The 20,790-nt window shown below is 40.5% G+C and overlaps 1 protein-coding gene across 1 annotated transcript; it reads left to right on the plus strand.

Annotated features, from left to right (window-relative positions):
• Positions 1–4,338: 4,338 nt before the first annotated feature.
• On the plus strand, positions 4,339–19,981 carry LOC149454641 (sarcolipin). The gene is made up of 2 exons (XM_089687301.1): positions 4,339–4,496; positions 19,345–19,981. Exon 2 carries the CDS (start codon positions 19,447–19,449, stop codon positions 19,540–19,542), a length of 96 nt encoding a protein of 31 aa, XP_089543427.1. The 5' UTR covers positions 4,339–4,496; positions 19,345–19,446; the 3' UTR covers positions 19,543–19,981.
• The last annotated feature ends 809 nt before the right edge of the window (positions 19,982–20,790 follow it).

Below are 20,790 nucleotides of genomic sequence, written 5' to 3' on the forward strand. Positions count from 1 at the left end.
AGAGGTGCAGTGCTCCTGGTACCTCCTGGAATATACAAGCCACATATTTCAGGAGGCACTGGGGGACTGCACATAATTCGCCTAGGTGAGTAGGAAGCATGGGGAGCTGGATCAAAACCTTTGCACTAAAGAAAGAAGTCAGCAAAAAAAAGACAGTAATTTCTGTAGTGGAGTTGGGGAGGGATGAAGAGGAGATAATTTCATAATGAGGGTGAAGATCCGCTTTAAAGTGTACTTCTAGTCAAATATTTCTGGTTTCATCTTGAAAAGAGAATGGAAAGGTAAACACTCTTGCCAGTTTTTTTTTATACCTGTCTGTGTCCCATTGGAAGGATTTTCTTCTCTTTACTGAAAATACAACTGAAAGTGTGAGTAAACATCTCCAAAGTGTTGGGAATTCCTCTATTAGGTAGTTGTCAGTGGAATAGATGCCTCAGTTGAAAGATTTCTTCTTAGCCCCTAAACCAATGACAACTGTATGATTTCCCACAGCTGTCCGGTGATGACAGTCACCAGGGCAAACTGAGAGGGAGATTCACTCAAATGGTAAAACAGACAGCAATAAAAACTTAATAAGGATTCTAACTACTTTGCTACTGCTTTTGGGTGGAAAACAAATCCCGTAAAAGTTGAGGCAATAATGGGTCATGTTAGTGAATACATTGTATTGCCCCATATTACTACAGTAATCAACATGTATCCATTGAGAGTTTTTACCAAATGCACCCTGGAATCCTTGATTAATAGCTAGAGCCACTGGGTAAGGGAAGTCTACGGTAAACGTCTTGGACTGCAAAAAGAAAATGGAGGTGATCTTATCCTTTTTTAGACATTTTACAGATTGGATAAATTATTTCCAGTACATAAACTAAAAGATGGGACTTCAGGGAAATGGGGGCTTGGAGGAAAATGCTTCCCTTGGGCCAGTCTGGTTTCAATTAGTATTAGCCTTCAGATAGGAATGGAGGACCTCTTTCAAGGATGATTTTGTTTGACTGTAAACATGAACACATAACTCAATTACTAAGGGCCCAAGTAGCCATAATGCTTGTGCTAGCTATTCTGATACAAATGGATTACAATAAAAGGGCTCATCAGGGATTCAATCCACAGAGGAGACCTATGGGGTCCCCAGACATTCAGTGGAAAAAAGAGGCTACTGTAACTGGTTTCTTTACTTCAGGAATGTCTATAGAGGGGCCAGCTCCTCATCAAGAAAAGTAAATGATCAGGGAGCATAGCAGTCGATAGGTTGTTGGCACTAATTTTGTCTCACTGAGTTTTGTGTATAATAATGGCAGGGATCTGAGTAATAAAGATGTACTCTTAAGGAGAGATTGCAAATGCAACACCAATTCTCAGCCAAGTTTTAACAGACATAAACAATGGACATGTGGGTAAAACAAAACTGTAGATAAAAGAGGGAAAAATGTTTCTGCAATGTATAGTCCACTCAGCACTGCCTGGTCAAAACATCAGGTGTGTAAGCAACTTTGACTTATGTTTTCTAACACCCTGACTCACAGCTCCAACCGGGAGGAAAAAATGGTAGTTCAGGGCAACATCACCATACCACCTAACAATGCAGCACTTTGAGCAGCCAATGGCCAGACTTGAGCACTGTCACATGGGAGTCTGTGGAACATGCATAATTTGTAGTTTTACTTTCTCACAAAGTTGAAACATACACCAAACGTCTGGGCACTCTGTATCAATGTAACAGGGGTAAGCTTCTAAATGCTCTTGATAAACTAGGTCTCTTTGTCAGCCTACCTTTATTAATTAGCATTACCAAAATCCTTGGTGAACATGAACAGCTGTTAGGAAACCTAATCTCAGATTCTTGACATGAGGCTGGCAGCGGAAGAAAATGAGTGGTGAGTAAGTGGTGACCTTTTCCATGTGAAGTATGTTGAACTATTTAGCTTCAAAACATGAGAAGGATGCACACACTTAAGTTTTGTATTCGATGTATTCAGAATGCCCAGAACTATAAAAGCTAATTATTTTTAGAACACATAGGGGGCATTTATAAAACTCTGACAGATTGAACTATATGCAGTTTCTAGGCTTTGCTTATTTTACACAAAGTGTATTTTTCCTAAATTATTTCATCATAACTATAAAAGTTCTATTAATAGATACATTAAGGCCTTCATCACACTGATGATCACTGAGTTACCAAATGCCGCTATCACTTTACCTAACAGAAGTTGCTCTCTTGCTTGCCAAAACTCTGCAGAACCTCACTTGCTAGAAAGGGATACTGTGACATCTATCCGGTCCAGCCAGGGAAGGAACAATACCCTCGGACAGGGGTGGGCAACTGTGGCCCTCCAGCTGTTGGTGAACTACAAGTTCCATCATGCCTCTGCCTTCATGCTTGTAACTGTCAGTTTTGCAATGCCTCATGGGACTTGTAGTTCTACAACAGCTGGAGGGCCACAGTTGTCCACCCCTGCCCTAGGAGAAATTATGAGGGCTTATGTTGCATGAGCTACTACTATATCCCTAATAAAACCCCTGCCACCAGAAAGATGGAATTGGAAATAATTATTGCACCAGCCTCATACCTGCAGAAGCCTAAGAATAAGCACCATCATGGCTAAACCTTTCAAAAACTATAATGTTGCCAATAATTATATATGTAAAGAGATAATAGGTCCCCATTACAGATACCTGACTCTCAGAATTTATGGGAGACTTACCACTTTTTTTTAACTTCAACAGGCTAGTCACTCTATGTGAAGTGCTTCAATGAAACCATAGAAATACCTGCAGGTTACTGCGAAGAAAAAATAGTGGTGAGTTTTACCTGCAGTGTCCAGTCCAACCCCAGGGAACTCAGTACACCTTGCTGTCTGTATTGTTCCTCACCGTCCTCTGGAATTCTAATCCCTGAGGGGATACCCCATAAGACTGGTGTTGGGTACTGCCATCTTGGATTCATAGCTGTCATTCAAGTGACACTTTTTAGTATATCTTTTCACTCCTCCCCCGGCTTCTACCTTTAATGCTAGGTAGGGAGGTGAGGGGAAGGAGCTAGCCCGGGACAGAGAGTCATTAAAAATTCTCAGAAGCGGCGAGAACTATGATGTGCAAGAAGGTACAAGGGAACTTTACTGGAGAATTGACTTTCTGAAGAAGTCAAATTTGCTAGCAAGTTTAGAGACACATTGCAGCTGAATAAAAAATATTTTATAGAAAGGAAAAATGCTGAAAGTATACATAAAAATACTTGCTTTTTCTGTGATTTTACCTGCAATTTTTTAGGCAGGTGACAGGGTCACTTTAAGTGCAGAACTGTCAATGACTGGACTGTACCTTTAAAATGCCAGTCTATCCAAAACTTAAAGCAGAGGTCCAGTCGGAATTAAAAAAATAAAAGTCCGCAGCTACAAAAACTGCAGCTGTTGACTTCTAAAAAATGGACAGTCACCCGTTCCTCGATCCCACGGTGTCCTCACACCAGCTGAGTTCACTGGCCTTCTTGTCTCCTCAGTGCTGACATCTTCAGTGTGGGCACCCGGGTGCCCACTGCACATGCGTGAGTAGCACTGACTTTTTGTGAATGGTCCCGTAGTCTTCTGGTTCCAGAAGACTATGGGAAGGGAGGGGCAACTTCCGCTTCCAATCACCTAAGCTATCGAAGCCAAAGTGGGAGCAGGTACCTGTCAAATTCGGGTACCCCCTCCCCCCCTGCTTCCCAAAGGTGCCGATCCTTAATGGCGAGTAGAGGACACAGCAATAAAGCGGAACGTCCCTTTTGGGTGGAGCTCTGTTTTAAATCCATGTCACAATTTCCATTGTCTCTTTGTAAATCTAGTGGTGTGAGGTATCAATCATTATGTAGGATTTAATGTTGTGGACACTGCAACATGAAGGTTAGGAACACCTCTGTTGAGGCAGAGCACTCCAAGGTGAGCACTGGGCAGCAAATACCAATAAAATCTGTGATATGGAAATCTTGTGGCTGGCCCAAGAAAGTCCAAAAAGTCAGCAGGTGACATATCCCTCCAGCCTTTGTCTACAACTGCAATATCACTTCTGGCTGGATTGATCCTTTCAATTATTCAAAATGCCCACTTCAGCTGCAAAGATGCCACTTGTGTTCAAAGCAACGTAAAAAATACTCCACTCTGTGCAAGTTATTTATCCATTCAGTGTCATGTCATCAGCTTATTTGTCTTTGTATTGCTAATTAAAGAAGTTAGGAATGACAGTTGTCTTGCAGGCAATTAAAATAGTATTTAAAGTCAAGTTCAGGACCACAAAATTACAATGGCATTAGCCGTAATATGTTCCTGGGGCAGCTGTGTTCAAACACATTCTAATATTAATATTCTGCCAGTGACATCACACTCACTAAACGTCTCACAACTCCTCCCTCTAACTACTTCAGTCCTAACTCAGGGATTAGAATTCCAGAGGACGGTGAGGAACAATACAGACAGCAAGGAGTCCTGAGCTCCCTGGGGTTGGACTGCACACTGCAGGTAAAACTCACCACTACTTTTTCTTCACAGTAACCTGCAGGTATGTCTATACTTTCATGGAAGTACTTCACACAGAGCGACTACCCTGTTGAAGTTAAAAAAAAATCAGGAAAAGATTTATCTCTCATAAGCATCCTTAACAAGATACAGATGTTCTTGGAAATATAGATATATTTGTAGTTTGGCCTTCAGCAATAAGTTTCCATATAATTTTTGCTCTTAGTAGGATAAACTGTATTCACGTTCTGATCTGTACAGTTTGCTAAAATTATTTTAAGTTTAGGTTTCAATTTACAAAAACATAAAAGTCATAAAACATAGGTCTTATAATAGAACATAAAAGTCAAGTTAAATATAATTGGACGTGTTGGAAACATTTTAGCAAGTAGAATTAAAATGTGGTAAATGTAATATATTTTATCTGCATCATTTCATTTGATGTTCTTTATCATTAGTGTACAATTTTGATGTGCTATTCTTTCATTGCTAAAAACATATTTAAAATATCTGTCCAAACTACTATACAGGTTAATAAAGTCAGATCAGTAAAAGTATTCTGATTAGTTGCTGTGAGCTACTGGTTTTCATGTTGCTTGTTGTCCTATTAAATTAGGGATCCCATAGGCATGAGATTTTTGCCCAGTATTGGCTAATTGTGGTTGGATTGGGAAACAACAATTTGTATTTGGACATAATATTGGTTTTACTACGAGCAAATATTCTGTGTACTTTGCAAGTGCAGTTTCACTCATTTTCCACAGAGCATAGTGATTGTGGTAATGCTTCACCTTGTAAAGAATACCCAGTCAGGTTCAAGGAAAAAAAAACAAAAAAACAGCATTTTCACTTGCGCAAGAATGAATGATGGAGCTTCATCACATTCAGTAGATTTTGGGGAAAATGAGTGCAACTGCAATTGCAAAGAGCACAGTCAAATCAATCCCTCTGAGACAGTACAGGTACAGGGATATCTCCTGGTTTCCATTTTCAGGGGAAGACTAATTAGTTTCTACATGGATATTCTTTACCTGGGTGTTCCAATTCATGTTAGATCAGGTAGGTGTCAGGGGTGTCTGCTCAATGCATCACCATGTACACTTTGCTGATGAAAAGTGTGCATATTGATGTCATAAACATTCTAACAAATAAAAGAAATAAAATAATGCATCATGCGTGATAACCCACAACAACCAATCAGCATGCATTTATCTTTGATATAATTTAGCATCTATATTTATTTTCTGAAAGCCATATACAACAGCATAGAACTAAACTGATGGAAATCTGATTGGTTGCTAAGAGTTAACTTACTGTTCACCTTAATAATGATAATTACACTGAATGTCAGGAATGTTTCCTTTAGCACAGCGCAACTTGGGAAGGGTTAAAACTCACCATGTTCTGAAGAGTCAAATGCACCCAAAACATATATTTCAGTTTTTGCAGGCTTGCTCGAAAGATGATTTTACATATTGGTTTCTATCTCTTGGAAGTCTCCAGTGACTCGTGCAAAGCCAAGGGGTTGATTTAGTAAAGATGGAAAGTGCAAAATCTGGTGCAGCTCTGCATAGAAACCAATCAGCTTCCAGGTTTTATTGTCAAAGCTTAACTGAACAAGCTGAAGTGAGAAGCTGATTGGCTACAATGCACAGTTGCACCAGATTTTGCACTCTCCAGTCTTAGTAAATCAACCCCCAAATTTTGGTGTCAAGGTCCCCAAGTGAATTCTTTACAGTATAGAGCAAACAAATACTTGAGAAATGCATCCACAAGATAGTGACACATTAATTAAAGAAAATTATTATAGAGAGTAATGAAGGTTGGAATTTAGTCAGCTTCATTATTAATTGCATTCAGTGGGGTATATGGGTGTTTAGGATTAAATACAGATTGGCAGTCAGAAAACGCACAGTGATTTGGCTGCATTCACTGCATTATCCATTGCTGCCCACACCTGAGCTGTATTATTGTGACTACTATTTCCACCAACAGTAGTGAATCAAGCCTGCCCTTCATATGGGGAATCTGTACAGCTGTATAGCTGATAAGGGAGGGCAGACAGGTGGGCTCTTCACTTGCATGAGAATTTACAGTAGAACTTCTACTAGAGGGAGATCAGTGTCACTGTTCAATTACTCTGTCATCCTCTTAACAACTGTTAAGTTATCAGGTTAAGAATAAAGAGTTAATTTTATGGGTTGACTTAAATGTTAGGGTTCAGGTAGGGGGAGGCTTAAGAGTTAAGCTGGCAATACACTAGGAGAATTTCATATGAATGTTACTACAAAAATTCCTATCAAAACGTTCTTTGAACATCCATTTTTGCCATCATTGAGTTAACTAATTTAGTTTGAAAGCCCTTAAAATTTCAGATCTGTCACTTGAATGTAATCCCGGGTGTTTAAAAAAGGTTTCATTACAATATGTATGATTTTTCATACAATGCTTCTGGAATGAAAATCACATTCACAATTAGAATTTTTCATCCCGCTCCTTTAAATTTTTTCATCCCTACTTTCGAAAATGAAGATCGATTTGTGACTACAAACCATTAGAAAAGCGAACAAACATTTCAAAAGAGAACATTCTTGTACAACGTTTTGCTAATGTATGGCCAGCTTTAGGGTCCGGTTAAGAGGACAAGTCAGGAACATTTAGCCTCGCTCTGTAATTCTAATATGTTATATATCAAAAGACCCACACCAAGGATTACTGCATCAGGATCTTGTGGCAACAAATAGTGAAGATGGTGCCAGTAAATTGGTAGCATATTTATCTCTTTGCCAAATACACTCACCAGCCACTTTATTAGATACACCTGTTCAATTGCTTGGTAACACAAATTGCTAATCAGCTAATCACATGGCTGTAACTCAACGCATTTAGGCATCTAGAAGTGGTGAAGATGACTTTCTGAAGTACAAACTGAGCATCAGAAAGGGGAAGAAGGGGGATTTAAGTGATTTTGAACGTGGCATTGTTGTTGGTGCCAGACGGGCTAGTGTAAGTATTTCAAAAACTGCTGATCTACTGGGATTTTCACGCATAACCATCTCTAAGGTTTACATAGACTGGTCCGAAAAAGAGAAAATATCCAGTGAGCGGCAGATGTGTGGACAAAAATGCCTTGTTGATGTCAGAAGGAGAATGGGCAGACTGGTTCAAGATGATAGAAAGTCAATAGTAAGTCATGCCAATATGGACCAAAATCTCTGAGGGATGTTTCAACATCTTGTTGAATCTATGCCATGAAGAATTAAGGCAGTTCTGAAAGGAAAAGGGGGTCCAACCTGGTACTAGCAAGCTGTACCTAATAAAGTGGCCAGTGAGTGTATATAACTGCAATTTTAAACATTTTTCTTCTGTAGAAGGCTCAACATTTTTCAGTCACCTGTTTTGTAGTTTTTCTTCACATCCCTGAAGCTGCGACCTGCTCATGGACGGATAGGGTGACAGAGAAATATATTTAGAAATGGAATGATGACTGTTCCATAAATTATGATTTTAGTATGTCTACATAACCTACAACATTCGGCAAAGAGAAGGAGCACCTTTTTTTTTAGTATATTCAATAATGTCGAGGGCAATGATGACTTTGAGAAAGTAATGGCCAGATTTTAGTCTATTGCAGTCAGGTAAGTGGGTGGCAGGTATTGATTGGTTGCTGTGGTTTACTTCATGTTGTGTGCTGTTTTTTTACTGGTGTAGTTAATCTCAGAAAATGTTTAACACCTCCAGACCCATGGTGTGTTCTACAGGCTTCATATGGCTGAAGACATTTAAGTGTGAATAGCCATAATAATATGATATATCAAGTGTGACTTTTGTATTATTCCTAGAGGATTACCACACAGACGTGTTGCTACTTACTATTTACACAGACGGCTTATGTGTTAACAGAGATGAAATTCCTTTTCTTCTTCGTGTCTTCTTGCAGCTCAACTTGAGTAAAGTGATCCGTGTGGATTGAGAGCTGCCCCAGATTGGCCTGATTGGCAGATAGAGGACATCCTCCAATATCAGCCAAAGCCAGCCAGCTTTTAGATGTACTTTTCTTGTTTTAATTATTTTTTAACTTCTATTTAGCTACAAAACAGAAACCAATCCATACTTCCATCATTCTCTAGACTGAGGTTTCAGCTCAGTACATAGACATACAGACTGCTATCACCTCAGTAAGGGCTCTTGTACACGAGGCATTTGAGAAACTCTTTTGACCTCTGGAAGCTGACTGGTAGAAAACGTAGGTCAAAAACGTCAGTTTAGCCGCATTTACCTACCACGTTTAGCCACGTTTATGCATGTTTGCGTTTAGAAGCGTTTTTAAAAGATAACCTCAGGAGACCCTCCCAAATGCCCAGAATGCACTGACAAATAAATTCACCAAAAAAGGCTACTAAAATACTGCATGCAGTATTTTAGTAGTGAAAACCATGAGGTAATGTTTCAGCTGTCAGCGGAATTCCCCATTGACAGCTGAATGTAAAAGAAAGAATTGCCGGCAATTAAAAAATAATAAAAAATGGCGTGGGGTCCCCCCCTCCAATCCATACCAAGCCCTTTGGGTCTGGTATGGATTTTGAGGGGAAGCTCCGCACCAAAATTTAAAAAAAATGGCGTGGAGTTCCCCCCCAAAATCCATACCAGACCCTTATCCATGCATGCAGCCCGGCAGGTCAGGAAAGGGGGGGTGAGCGAGCACGAGCACCCCCCCTCCTAAACCATACGAGGCCACATGCCCACAACATAGGGGGATGCTTTGGAGTAGGGGGAGCTCCCCCCAAAGCACCTTGTCCCCTCTTCCCCACAACCCTGGGCTGTGGTTGTGGGGGTCTGCAGGCGGGGGCTTATCGGAATCTGGAAGACCCTTTAGCAAGGGAGCCCCCAGATCCCCCCCTATGTGAATGATTATGGAGATTTTGGGGAGGACCCCTGTACCATTTTTGTTTTAATTTTGGCGTGGGGCTTCCCCTCGAAGTCCATACCAGACCCGAAGGGCTTGGTATGGATGGGAGGGGGGACCCCGCAGCGTTTTTTACAATAATTTTTTCATTGCCGAAAATTCTTTCTATTTCATTCAACTGTCAGTGGGAAACCCTGCTAACAGCTGAAACATTAATGCATGCTTTTCTCTGCTAAAATACCACATGACTTTATAAAAAAACGAATGCGGTATTTTAGTAACCATTTTTAGTGGATTCAAATGGTTTTTTTTTTAAAATGCTATGCAGTATCCTACTGCATACTCGGATGTGGTAAGATATGGCTTAGTGAATTGTGCCCTGGATATGGACCAGCCAAAAAAAGCATCTAAACGCAAACGCTTGTAAACGTTGTTAACCGCGTTTACAAGCATTTACAAACATTTACAAGCCTTTGGCGTTTGAAACACCTGTAAAATCTACTCCTGAACGTGACTTTGTTGCATTCAAGAAAATGACTATAAACTCAACTGCCTGTAAACTACTGTAAACGACTATGTGTACATGGACACATAGGAAAACATAAAGGAGAGTTCAGGGGCTGCTGAAAAAAAAAACATTCAACAGCTCCTGAATGTCGGTTTAGCAGCTGCAGTGTACATGAGCCCTAAGAGGACCAGAGAAAGGGTGGGCTGCCTATTATCTCAATAACATGCGCATACAGTGCTCAGCATAAATGAGCACACCCCAACAGATTTGTCAGAAAACCTTTACTTTCCTTTCGGAATCAACATTTTCTGAGACCCTATACTACAAAATACTCCCACAAATGCAGGCCATTGATTACAAACAAGATTTGTTAATTTGCATGCACAAAAAATTATTTTTCCTAAAAAATTCATTCAAGACTATGTTGCAAAAATGAATACACCCCAATGAACTCAGTTTTGTCAAAATTTTGGAAATTGCTCTTGTGTTTATTAAGATATTGATTAAAATCTTACTTTTCAAAAGGGGTGTACTCATTTAAGCTGAGCACTGTATGTCCATTAACATCTAGCTGGTGTTCCAAGACCATAGGCTGAAAGTAATATCATGTGCCTGTGAGTAAAGTGCAGCATGGTGAGAACGCACATATAGGTGGAGAGCTGTGAACTGGATATACTGAAAATGTCCAACAAGGTACAACCAGGCCCGACTGGTGTGCACAACTGTATGGTGCTACTTACAACACTCACAGCAGTGATCCTGTGGCTTGAGCATTGCTGACAGCATCTGCAGAGAGGGGTGAAAGTGTGGCCTGCCTAATCCTACCCAATAGGGGAGCTGCTCCAAGGAGGCAGATATAGTCCCATCACAACGCCTGACACAACTGTTTATAATTCATAGGGCGCATGACAGCCCACAAAAGCTTCACTCCTGGGGGAGGATGGAATCTCCATTATGCGCTAGGTGTTACTTAGATACCGGTACACTTATCCATATGCTGTGGCGCTGCCCTAAACTTCACCAATACTGGTCCTCTGTCTTTAACTTAATTTAATCTGTTCCATGCGAGTGCAGTTAGATCCAAAAATTGCATTACTGGACATAATTTCTGAGGACATCCTCCCCGTAGAGATGCACTTATTATGGATTAGATCCCTATATTTAGCCCAGAAACGTATCCTTCAAAAGTGGATTTCCCCAACTTATAGTCAATGGTGTAATGCTCTTAACATTAATTTGAAGGGAGAGGAGCTGACTTACAAGCATAGGAACTGCCCTCCAAATATTTAGGAAAATATGGTCTCTGTGGCTGGAGTCTAACGACTCAGCATTTTCATCATTAATCATGGGGACAGATGAGGGGAGTTAGATATCTGGTATAGCAGATACGATATTACTTATATTGAAAGGTCTTCAGGTTGTGTTTGCAGTGGTGAGCTAGGACAAGGTTTGTATTGATGTTTCTGATCATACTGGCTTATATATCTTGTATATAAGTGATGTAATTTTGCACAATCTCTATATATAACAAAAATATTTTCAGACCATAAGGCCTATAGCCTCAGCTATTGTAATTATTTTTTTTGTTTTCCGTTCTTGTTGTTCAAATAATGTCAAGATTTGCATCAGCTGGTTTTGGCATAATGTTGTTCCATGTAACGCTTATATATCTTGTTTTCTGTTTTGTTTGTATAAAATGCAAAAACACCTTAATAAAAATTACTTGATTAAAATAAAAAAGGAAAGGTCATCGTGGCCCCTTGCCACTTCTCAAATCTGCCCACTGTTTCTAGACCTTTCTACAAAGTTCTAGACAGGGAGAAATTCAAGAGGGCTGGTCTGCAGAGCCTCTCAGCTCTTACCCAAATTTGACCCTACTAGCTATCACATCCAGACTGTTACTCAGCCCTAAACATCTGTATACAGGTGGAATGAATGGCAGCATATTCAAGGCTGTATTTTTCTTACCTTCTGGATACATTGTTATTTTCAGCTACAATATGCAGTATAAAGGAATGACTGGCATGGCTCTGCCCTTGGTCTATGAATTAGCAATGCTCCCCTCATTTTTGGACTTTGAAGTAATGACATGTAGCAAATTTCATTTTAGAGAACAATTGTGAGCTTGTTGATATACTAATTTACACTGAGCAACCATAACATTATTATGAATATTGAGTAGGTCCTCTTTTTGCTGCCCAAACAGCTCTGAACCGTCGTGGCATGGACGCCACTAGACTTCTGAAGGCATGATGTGGCATCTGGCACCAAATCTTTGGTAGCAGATGCTTTACCTTTTGTTCCAGGTACTCCCTTGGTGGAGCAATCCTTAGAGTCGCAAACTGGTGGCCACTTGCAGTGAAGAAAAATGGGACCACTAGGGTTTCCCACTAGCCTGTACCATAAGAAGTTCTCATGAAAACCAGGTCTTGACTTTGTGCCTCGGGTGAGCCTGTGCCACCTGCCAAAACAGCGTGAAATGCTTAGGGAAATAGATTTCTCTACTCTGATGAAATCCAGGTGACAAAAAGTTGCAGACAAGGTTGGTGATACATTGATACATGCCCATTACTGAGTCAGACTTTCAGTTATTAGCTTACTGAAGCTCTGTACACACCCTTGATTTTCCAAAGGATGTAATTACTGTATGTCATGCATGTGTACTTACTGTTTTAGCTTAGGTTTTTTTTATAATACATTTATTACACATTGACAGGCCTCTTTTTTCATTCCTGAGCACCGCATACCTACTCTATATGCTGGTATAAGGACATGCTGACTAGTCTGTGGGATATTTATTTACACATTGCTCAAGACCATAAGCAGCCCATACATAAATCATTTTTTTTTTTGTTCAACCAGCAGGTCGAATGAAAAAAATGACTAGCTTCCCCCATGCACACATTTCAAAGTAGATGAGGGCATTCTCCCCACTGAGCTATTGTATTCTGACAGCGGGAAGACTTATGCGGCATTAGAATACACTGTTCAGCGCTACCGGCCATTGCCAGAGTCGCTGATCGAGCGGGGAAAATCTGACAGGCTGGTTGTACAATCGATTGGTAGATCGAATTTTGTACAACCAGCCTGCCCATACATGGCTTGCTATCAGGGGCGTATTTGACGCAAGGCAAACAAGGCGTTTGCCTAGGGCAGCACTTTTTAGGGGGGCAGCGAGGCCACCCCCTCCTTTCCCACGGAAGGGACACTTAGTACAGGGGTGGGCTGCTGTACCTTAACTGGGTCCGCGACTCCGTATCCCAGTCCCACGTCGATCCGGTCCATGAGGCGCTGCTGGAAGAGAGGTAGAGAGGTTGTCAGTTCAGCAGGTCCAGTGTCTTCAGTTCCCTGGATCGCGATGTGTGGGCGGGATCACATGTGCCCCTGTCATCTGACCACACCCCTGGGATCACTCAACAGCCTATGGCAGCTTGTCCCTCCCTCTGCAAGCTCCGCCTCCTCGCCGATGTTTGCCCGCCGGAACTGTAGCTCAGGAAAGGAACACAGGTGGCCAATCACTGGTGAGGAGGCGGAGCTTGGAGAGGAGGAGCCGAGCAGCAACGCGAAGATCAAAGAAGATCGAGTGAGGGAGAAGGAAGACAGCTGACAGGTAAGTGTCTGTGCCTTGCAGATGATGCTGCTGCACACAGGTATGCTGGCTGTGGATGGGAGAGGGAGTGAGCCCAGGCTGGAGCAGGAGTCAGCAAGGTAAGTATCATTGGTGTCAGTGGGAGGAATAGTGCCCCATCATTGGTGTCAGTGGGAGGAATAGTGCCCCATCATTGGTGTCAGTGAGAGGAATAGTGCCCCACCGTTGTTGTCAGTGGGAGGAATAGTGCCCCATCATTGTTGTCAGTGGGCAGAGTTCTAATAAGAAAAGGTGGAGCCTGAATATGAAGGGGTGGAGTTTACAGATGAAGGGGTGGATCTTAAACAGCAAGGGGTGGGACAAATTTAGATCGGGGGGGGTGCCCAATTTTAGTCTTGCCTAGGGCAGCACAAAACCAAAATACACCACTGCCTGCTATAGAGGGAAGCTAGTCTGATTCCTTGGAGAGGAGATTATAGCCGATGACGCTGACTGAGCAGAGAAAATCTGATAGTCTGGTTGTACAAAACTTCTTTACAGCCAATCTGCCCATACAGGGATTGAAATTCGGACAGACCCTGCTGAACCATGTGAATTAACATCCATGCATAGTCAGCTATAGAGGAAAGCAAGGTGATAATGAAGTGCTTTGTTGATTTACCTTTAATCAGGTGGTTATTTTGAATGCACGCTTTAAAAAAAACACCATTTACAATTTAACCAAAAAGATCTCTTTTAAAATCTCAGGAAAACTATGTTCTTTTGGATTGACCTTGGCTAAAAGAATATTATCCGGGAGGACCCTATCTTGTTATCTCTAGGCTTGTAGCATTCCTGTGTCTTTACTTTTCATGAAACATACCAATGTTCTCTGACCTGACTGATGTACTAACCTGTTTTAGCACAGCCATGCTGATAATCCTTCACAGGACAGCAGTTGTATTAGGATTTCTGGAGACACAAGCTTCACTTAGACAACAAACCCAGGGGATGACCAGCTTGTAAGCTCTCCAGTGATAATTTGTTTCAAAAGACTACAACAGGACCATACGCAAGTTGCTCCAAGCACACTCTTTAGACCCCAAAGTGGCAAAATCTTAGTGCCACCTTTACATCTCTTAGGTATTTCTACCAATACTGAGGCCAACATTTGGTGTCCAATATGTCAGGAACTCTGACTGCAGAGCAATAGTGTAAAATCCAAAATATCTTGATCAGGGATGAGGGTGACTTACAGTTGAAAAAAAGTTTTAGTTTTCTTGTGAACTAACCTGGCTGCAGCAACCTGAGATTTGATTGGTTGCAGTGGGATAGTTTGCTATATTCCATTTTTCATTTTTGCATGACTTTATTTAATATATCAACCTGTTAGCTATTCATTATTTCCATATAATCTAATTGTATCAAATATATTGTTAAATGTCTTAACTGAACTTTACATTTTATTGAATTAAAAGCTGAATTCCAGACAGTTATAAAATTAATGCAGCTAGGTATCCATTAATAACTGATTTATTCACACCTATGCATACAGTAAAATGCTTGTTTTCCTGTGTGTTACTACAAGATGCGTACTTCATTTTCAATGCCCTGCAGCACACCACAGTATACTAGAGGGCTCATACTTTGCAGTGCGGTGCACTGCCTTGGAAAAGATTATGCATGTCCAAATTTAGGGGTACTCTGGTGCATTCAAATTTACTGCCTTTTGCTGTCCACATTAAGGTGTGCCACACCATCCATTAATACGCGTTCTGTACAGAGAACACCATAAAAATGCATACGGGTCTTTAATTTATTATTTGAAATTCAACATGTGCAGGTACCTGATTTTGACTTGGCATCAGCATTTTGCAAATTCCTCTACAATAGCACTAAGGCTGAAAGAGGGAGGGGCAGACGTGGGAGCCAATAAGGTGTGTTACATGCAAATCGGCTGACAAGAAGCATGCGAATAGGAGAAGAAAGCAGAAGGAGCAGAGGGTGGACCTTATCAGTTTGTTGCTGTTCTTCCAATGTCTAATCCACATTTCATTTGTGTATTTAGCTATTTGGGGTTCATCTTAAAAATAAATTTTGTATTGGAATTACCATACTTATTACATAGCACTCTTATACAGCCATTGTGGGCTGAAATTACTGTGTATTCTGAAAACGAAAGACTCCCAGAAAACTTCACGTCTTCTGCAGTAGGTTTTCCACAATCTCATAAAAGCAGACTAAAAATGGGATGGAAGTGACTTACAGGCGTATGCCGTAGCCAAAGGTTACGTAAATATTCCAGTGCTGCTTGTCCTGCAGTGCATTAGTTTTGATTCATCTGAATAGATGTGGTGATTGTTGACACTTGATACCAAGTAACCAGATCTCATTGGAATTTTTGTCACAGCGTTGGGAGCTTGGGTGCAGCTGTTTGTATGAAGAGAGTTTCTGCCTACACTGTCCACACTGTGCCTGGATAAAAATTCTCCTGATAGTTCTGGGTGTAAGACAGAGTCATACCACCACCCTGCTTCTGATTACGTGGTGTAATGAGCCTCTAATATGGTGCCAGAAGAAAGATGAATGCAAAGCAAATTACCCAACTGTTACATGATCAAGTTAAAGATCAAGTAAAGTTTTGTTTAGAATGTTGAATGATTACAATCTCTGTCAGGTTTTCATTATTGTGTTTGTCCCTGGTGGGAAAATTCACCCTCCCCATTGGTCCTGGTGACCATCATCTCCAGAAGAGAAAGTGATGGGAAATCTCAAATTTTTTGGTTGTTACAGCAATCGTAGGTAGTATGAAATCTTCCAATGGGGACACCTGACCTGGTGATGACCACCTAAGAAGAGATATTCCCTCACTTTGGAGAGATCTCCACTTTTTTCCTGATGAGTCTCAAGAACATAGAATGCAAAAATTTAAAAGTGACAGGGGTCTTAACTATTCTAAAACTAAAACAAAGACCCATAGGCAAAACTCTTTGGAGAGGTTTGAGCTAGAGCTCAATTTGGACACATTATGAGGAAAACATACAGTATATAAAATCTGATTTCATTGGTATTACACCCCAGACCACCTTCATGCAATTTATTCATCTACCTCCAATCTATACTCGAGATTTCAGCCAGTGACAGGTACTCTATTTCACATATAATGGTTATGCCCAAGCATAAAGCTTCATTGGGATGTGGTGAGTCATGTGCTCTCTAGGATGCTTGGTTCTCAGTTGCCCCATGACCCCATCTCTTTTGTGCTGGGTCTTCCTTTCCCACCTGATGACTATGAATAAACCTTTTTTTACATATATTAATTAAATGGAAACAAACTAACCACCATCCAAACTTGAACTCCTTCATTGCATTAATAAGGTGAAAACTATGGAGCATCTATCAGCTAGAATATACAGTATGATAAGCTAGAGCAGCCTTTCTCAACCAGGGTGCCCAGGCACCGTGGGGTGCCTTGAGGTTTCTTCAGGGGTGCCTTGGCAAAATGTCTAAAAATTGCCCAAAACTTGTAAACAAGCCTGCCTTTTAGTTACACAAAGTCACAGGTTTCCATTGTGCGCCATTACGATCTTCTAGCCGCTGGCGTCCTCAGAACCAATGACATAATCAGTTGATAAGGAGGATGTCAGCTGCCTTCACAGCATCCTAGTTTGACCCTCCCCTGCCCCTTTCCATCAGTGCTGGAGTCACATTAGCTCAGTGATGGATAAAAACTGAGGGAGAAGAGAAACATTGAAATACTAGTCAGTACCAGTGTACAAAAGTGTATTTGCTTTGGAAGGATAATCACCTCTAATGTTGGGAGTCCTACGTGTGTGGATGTCGCTGCGTTATATAAAACTATTAGAATTGTTTTTCACATTGTAGAATATGGTGCCCATTTAAAATTATGGACAGCCTTGAGGCACCCCATTTTAGAATGGGGTGCCTCAAGACTGTCCATAATTTTAAAGGGTGCCTTGGGGCTGTCCATAATTTTAAAGGGTGCCTTGACTAAAAAAAAGGTTGAGAAACACTGATCTAGAGAAACAAGGTTTGGGAACCCTGGGCTTCACAAAGAGAGTGGATACTGTACTCAATACCTTTCTCTCCTGCCCTCCCGTGGTCAGACACATGCCTTCCTCTCTATATCAGTCATTAATCCTTTTTGTTCTCCTCTTTAGTCTTACCCTTTCACTCTTCTTCTTCGTCTTCTTCTTTCTATCACCATGTTGCCTTTCTGGATTTTTCTCTGTACAGTAACAGAGCCTATCCTATCATCATGCATACCTTGCCAGGAATTGATGTAACTCTTCATTATTTTTGCACTATGGAATATGTTATAACTCTCAATAGTATTTCAGACATGTCTATATGTTTTGAACCCTCTTAAGCTTGGTACACACGATGAGAATATTGGACAAATTATCATTCTTTTCTTGCATGCTAGTCACACATCGAAAATGAATAGGCTACTAGAGTTATGAACATTCTCACAAGACAGAATACAACTTCCCGCAATGATCCAATGTATTGTATTGTATTGTAATGTATTCTTTTGTTACGGAGTTTTCGCGGTTTTCTGTCACTTGATTTTTTACAGACTAATACTGCACAAATTAATCAAAATCATTTGTTCTGTTATTGTACGAAAAACATTTTCATGACTTGGATGCAGTCACTGTCCGCCCAATAATTTTCCAGCCAAATCCTTTGATTTTTCCATCAAAATTTATGAAGCTGGTTGGTGCCACCCATAGTTCGAAATTTAGACGATTCAACAGAAATCTACCAAAATTCAAGCTGTGTGATTCTTATTTTCGACAGCCTCAAGAAGGGAGGTGGGCTTACATAGCAGTATAAGAATACACACAGTAGTTTAACTTTAAATTGGCCACAGTTGCAGCAATGTTTACATCCTTCCACCAGGTTCCTCAAATCAATGTCTGTACATGCACAGTAGAATGACAAGACCTTTATTGGGCTGGGAGATCTTACAACTTCTTACAGAAAAATTAAACATAAAGCACAAAATGCTAGCATATTGGGCACATGCTGTACATTTAAGTCTCTCTCTGCAAAGGAGTTGAAGCTTATGCCCAGCTTCAGAAATGTGCAATGTTTTTACTTACAAGGCTGCCAGCAGACAGTGTCTCCCTCTTAAGGTTTCCTCCCCAAGTACAGAGAGACCCCTTGTGAAGACAGTTGCTTCTGCTAAAAAGGTTAAATACGATGGCCTGAATACACCAGCATCTCAAGAACAAATATCAGCTTTCATAACCATCTGGCTATTCTATTGCTGCATCAGGCAGCTTATTATCCATTTATGAAGGTCATGTGTTATTCCATTTGGGTCCCAAAACTGTTTTTGTCAAGACACTGTTTTGTAGAGCTGGAAGTATTTTAGGAGCCAGATAACTAGTGAGACCTAGAATTTTAAAGGCTGATAGGTAGCTGAATGACTAAAGCTGGCCATACACTGATTGAAATGCAGCCTGTGTATAATGGATGAATTTCAATCAGTGTGTGGTCATCCCCTTTTGACAGGATCAACCGTCTACCTGAGTTTTGGCGAAAGGACATTATGTATGGCCAGCTTAAGTGCAGCAAAACATGCATTATACGTGTAAATGATCCTGATACGTCAGTACTAACAAGTTCCTCACAGCCAACAATGTACCCATATGTGATGTGCTCTCTGGAATCTGGTTGCAAAGCACTACATAAAAGTCAGTGTACAGTAAGCTCAAAGGATTTTTTTTTTACTTTAACACTGTTTGCCCGACAGCAATTCACTGACAAATTTTTGGAATTGTCATTTAGAGTTTTGTTTGCATATGTTTACCCTTTGTTTTTGTGGACCTTTTTGCAGGACAAGTGGACCTGGCAGTGAAGAAAGAGCTCTGAAGTTGTCCAAAGAGTATACCTTTCTGTTGCCAAAAAAGCACAGACTAATCCTCAAATCTTTGCCAAAATGGAGCGTTCAACTCAGGAGCTGTTCCTCAACTTCATGATTGTCCTGATCACTGTCCTGCTCATGTGGATTCTTGTGAAGTCTTACCAAAGTTAATAGACTACTATGGAGTAAAGCAACCACTGTTTGTACCTAACTATGTGAAATTCCACAGCGGCTTACTGAACACCCATACAACAATGCTTTTGTCTGCTCTCTGCCACCAAGGTCCTAGTTTTCATCACCACTCAACTAAGTCATTACCACTAGTACATATGTGCCTGTCCCTGAGCCTGGAAGCCATTTTGTGCTGCCAATCTTCCCAGCCCAAGAGTGAGAATGCTCTTCACTATGATTAATTAGCTGACCGTGATAAGGACATGAGGGAGTGAGATTTAAACACAGAAGATATGTTTAGTCTGGCGGAGGAAGCTGAGGGAAAAATGTCAAACTTCTGCCTTTAGAAATGAGAACTGGGAATGTTTTGATTATACATACAGCGGAACATTTCAGTCCCATCTTTCCATCACAATAAAGTCTTTCCCACCATGTTTTAGATCACTTGTTGTATTTGCTTTTTAATGCTAATATTTTATCCCTCAGCCTAGATTTATACAGTCTCTTCTAAACTCTTGATAGTTAAAAGAGGATGTCGATTCCTGCATGATTTCATGATATTACAGTTCCTAATTTAGCCCCTTTTTTCCTACTGCTTTTCAGCATGATGGTAGATTGGCAACTTAAAGTAGAAATAAGTTCAAATCTTAAAAAATATATGTAATGCAACCTTCAAAATTACATAGCAGAATTGCAATAGCATGTTTTTACTTGGCCATCAATGTTCAGAAACTGTCTGTTACTTTTGCCAGCCAAATTGTTGCTCCTTCATTTCCTATAATAGGGTGACAAGCACCGTAATACCACTATGTAATTCAGGACAGCAATGTCATCTTTGCTTCCTTTTTTCCTGTTTCGATGTGATAACATGATAGGGACACAGCTCGTAACATAACCACCTCTGACTAACATGCCCTTGGATTATCAATCAGCATCTGGCAATGCCAACCTGCTTGGGCAAAGCAAGTTTAACTTTAAGAATCATAATTCATGGTGCATAACTTATTGCCTTTGAAGTTCCTTGTAAGTAAACTAAAGTTATTTACAATAGATACTGTACATGAAAATGTACAATACTGTGCAAGTTTTAGGAAGGTATGAAAAAATGCTGTAAATTAAGAATGGTTTTAGAAATAGAAGTGTTCACAGTTTATTTTTAAATGGAAGTAAATGAACAGAAAAGAAATCCAAATCAAATCAATATTTGCTGTGACCACCCTTTGCCTTCAAAACAGCATCAATTCTTTA

Source organism: Staurois parvus, unplaced genomic scaffold (genome assembly GCF_062004578.1).
Source record: "Staurois parvus isolate SC_StPar_1 unplaced genomic scaffold, SC_StPar_1.0 ptg000422l, whole genome shotgun sequence".
Taxonomy (NCBI): Eukaryota; Metazoa; Chordata; class Amphibia; order Anura; family Ranidae; genus Staurois; species Staurois parvus.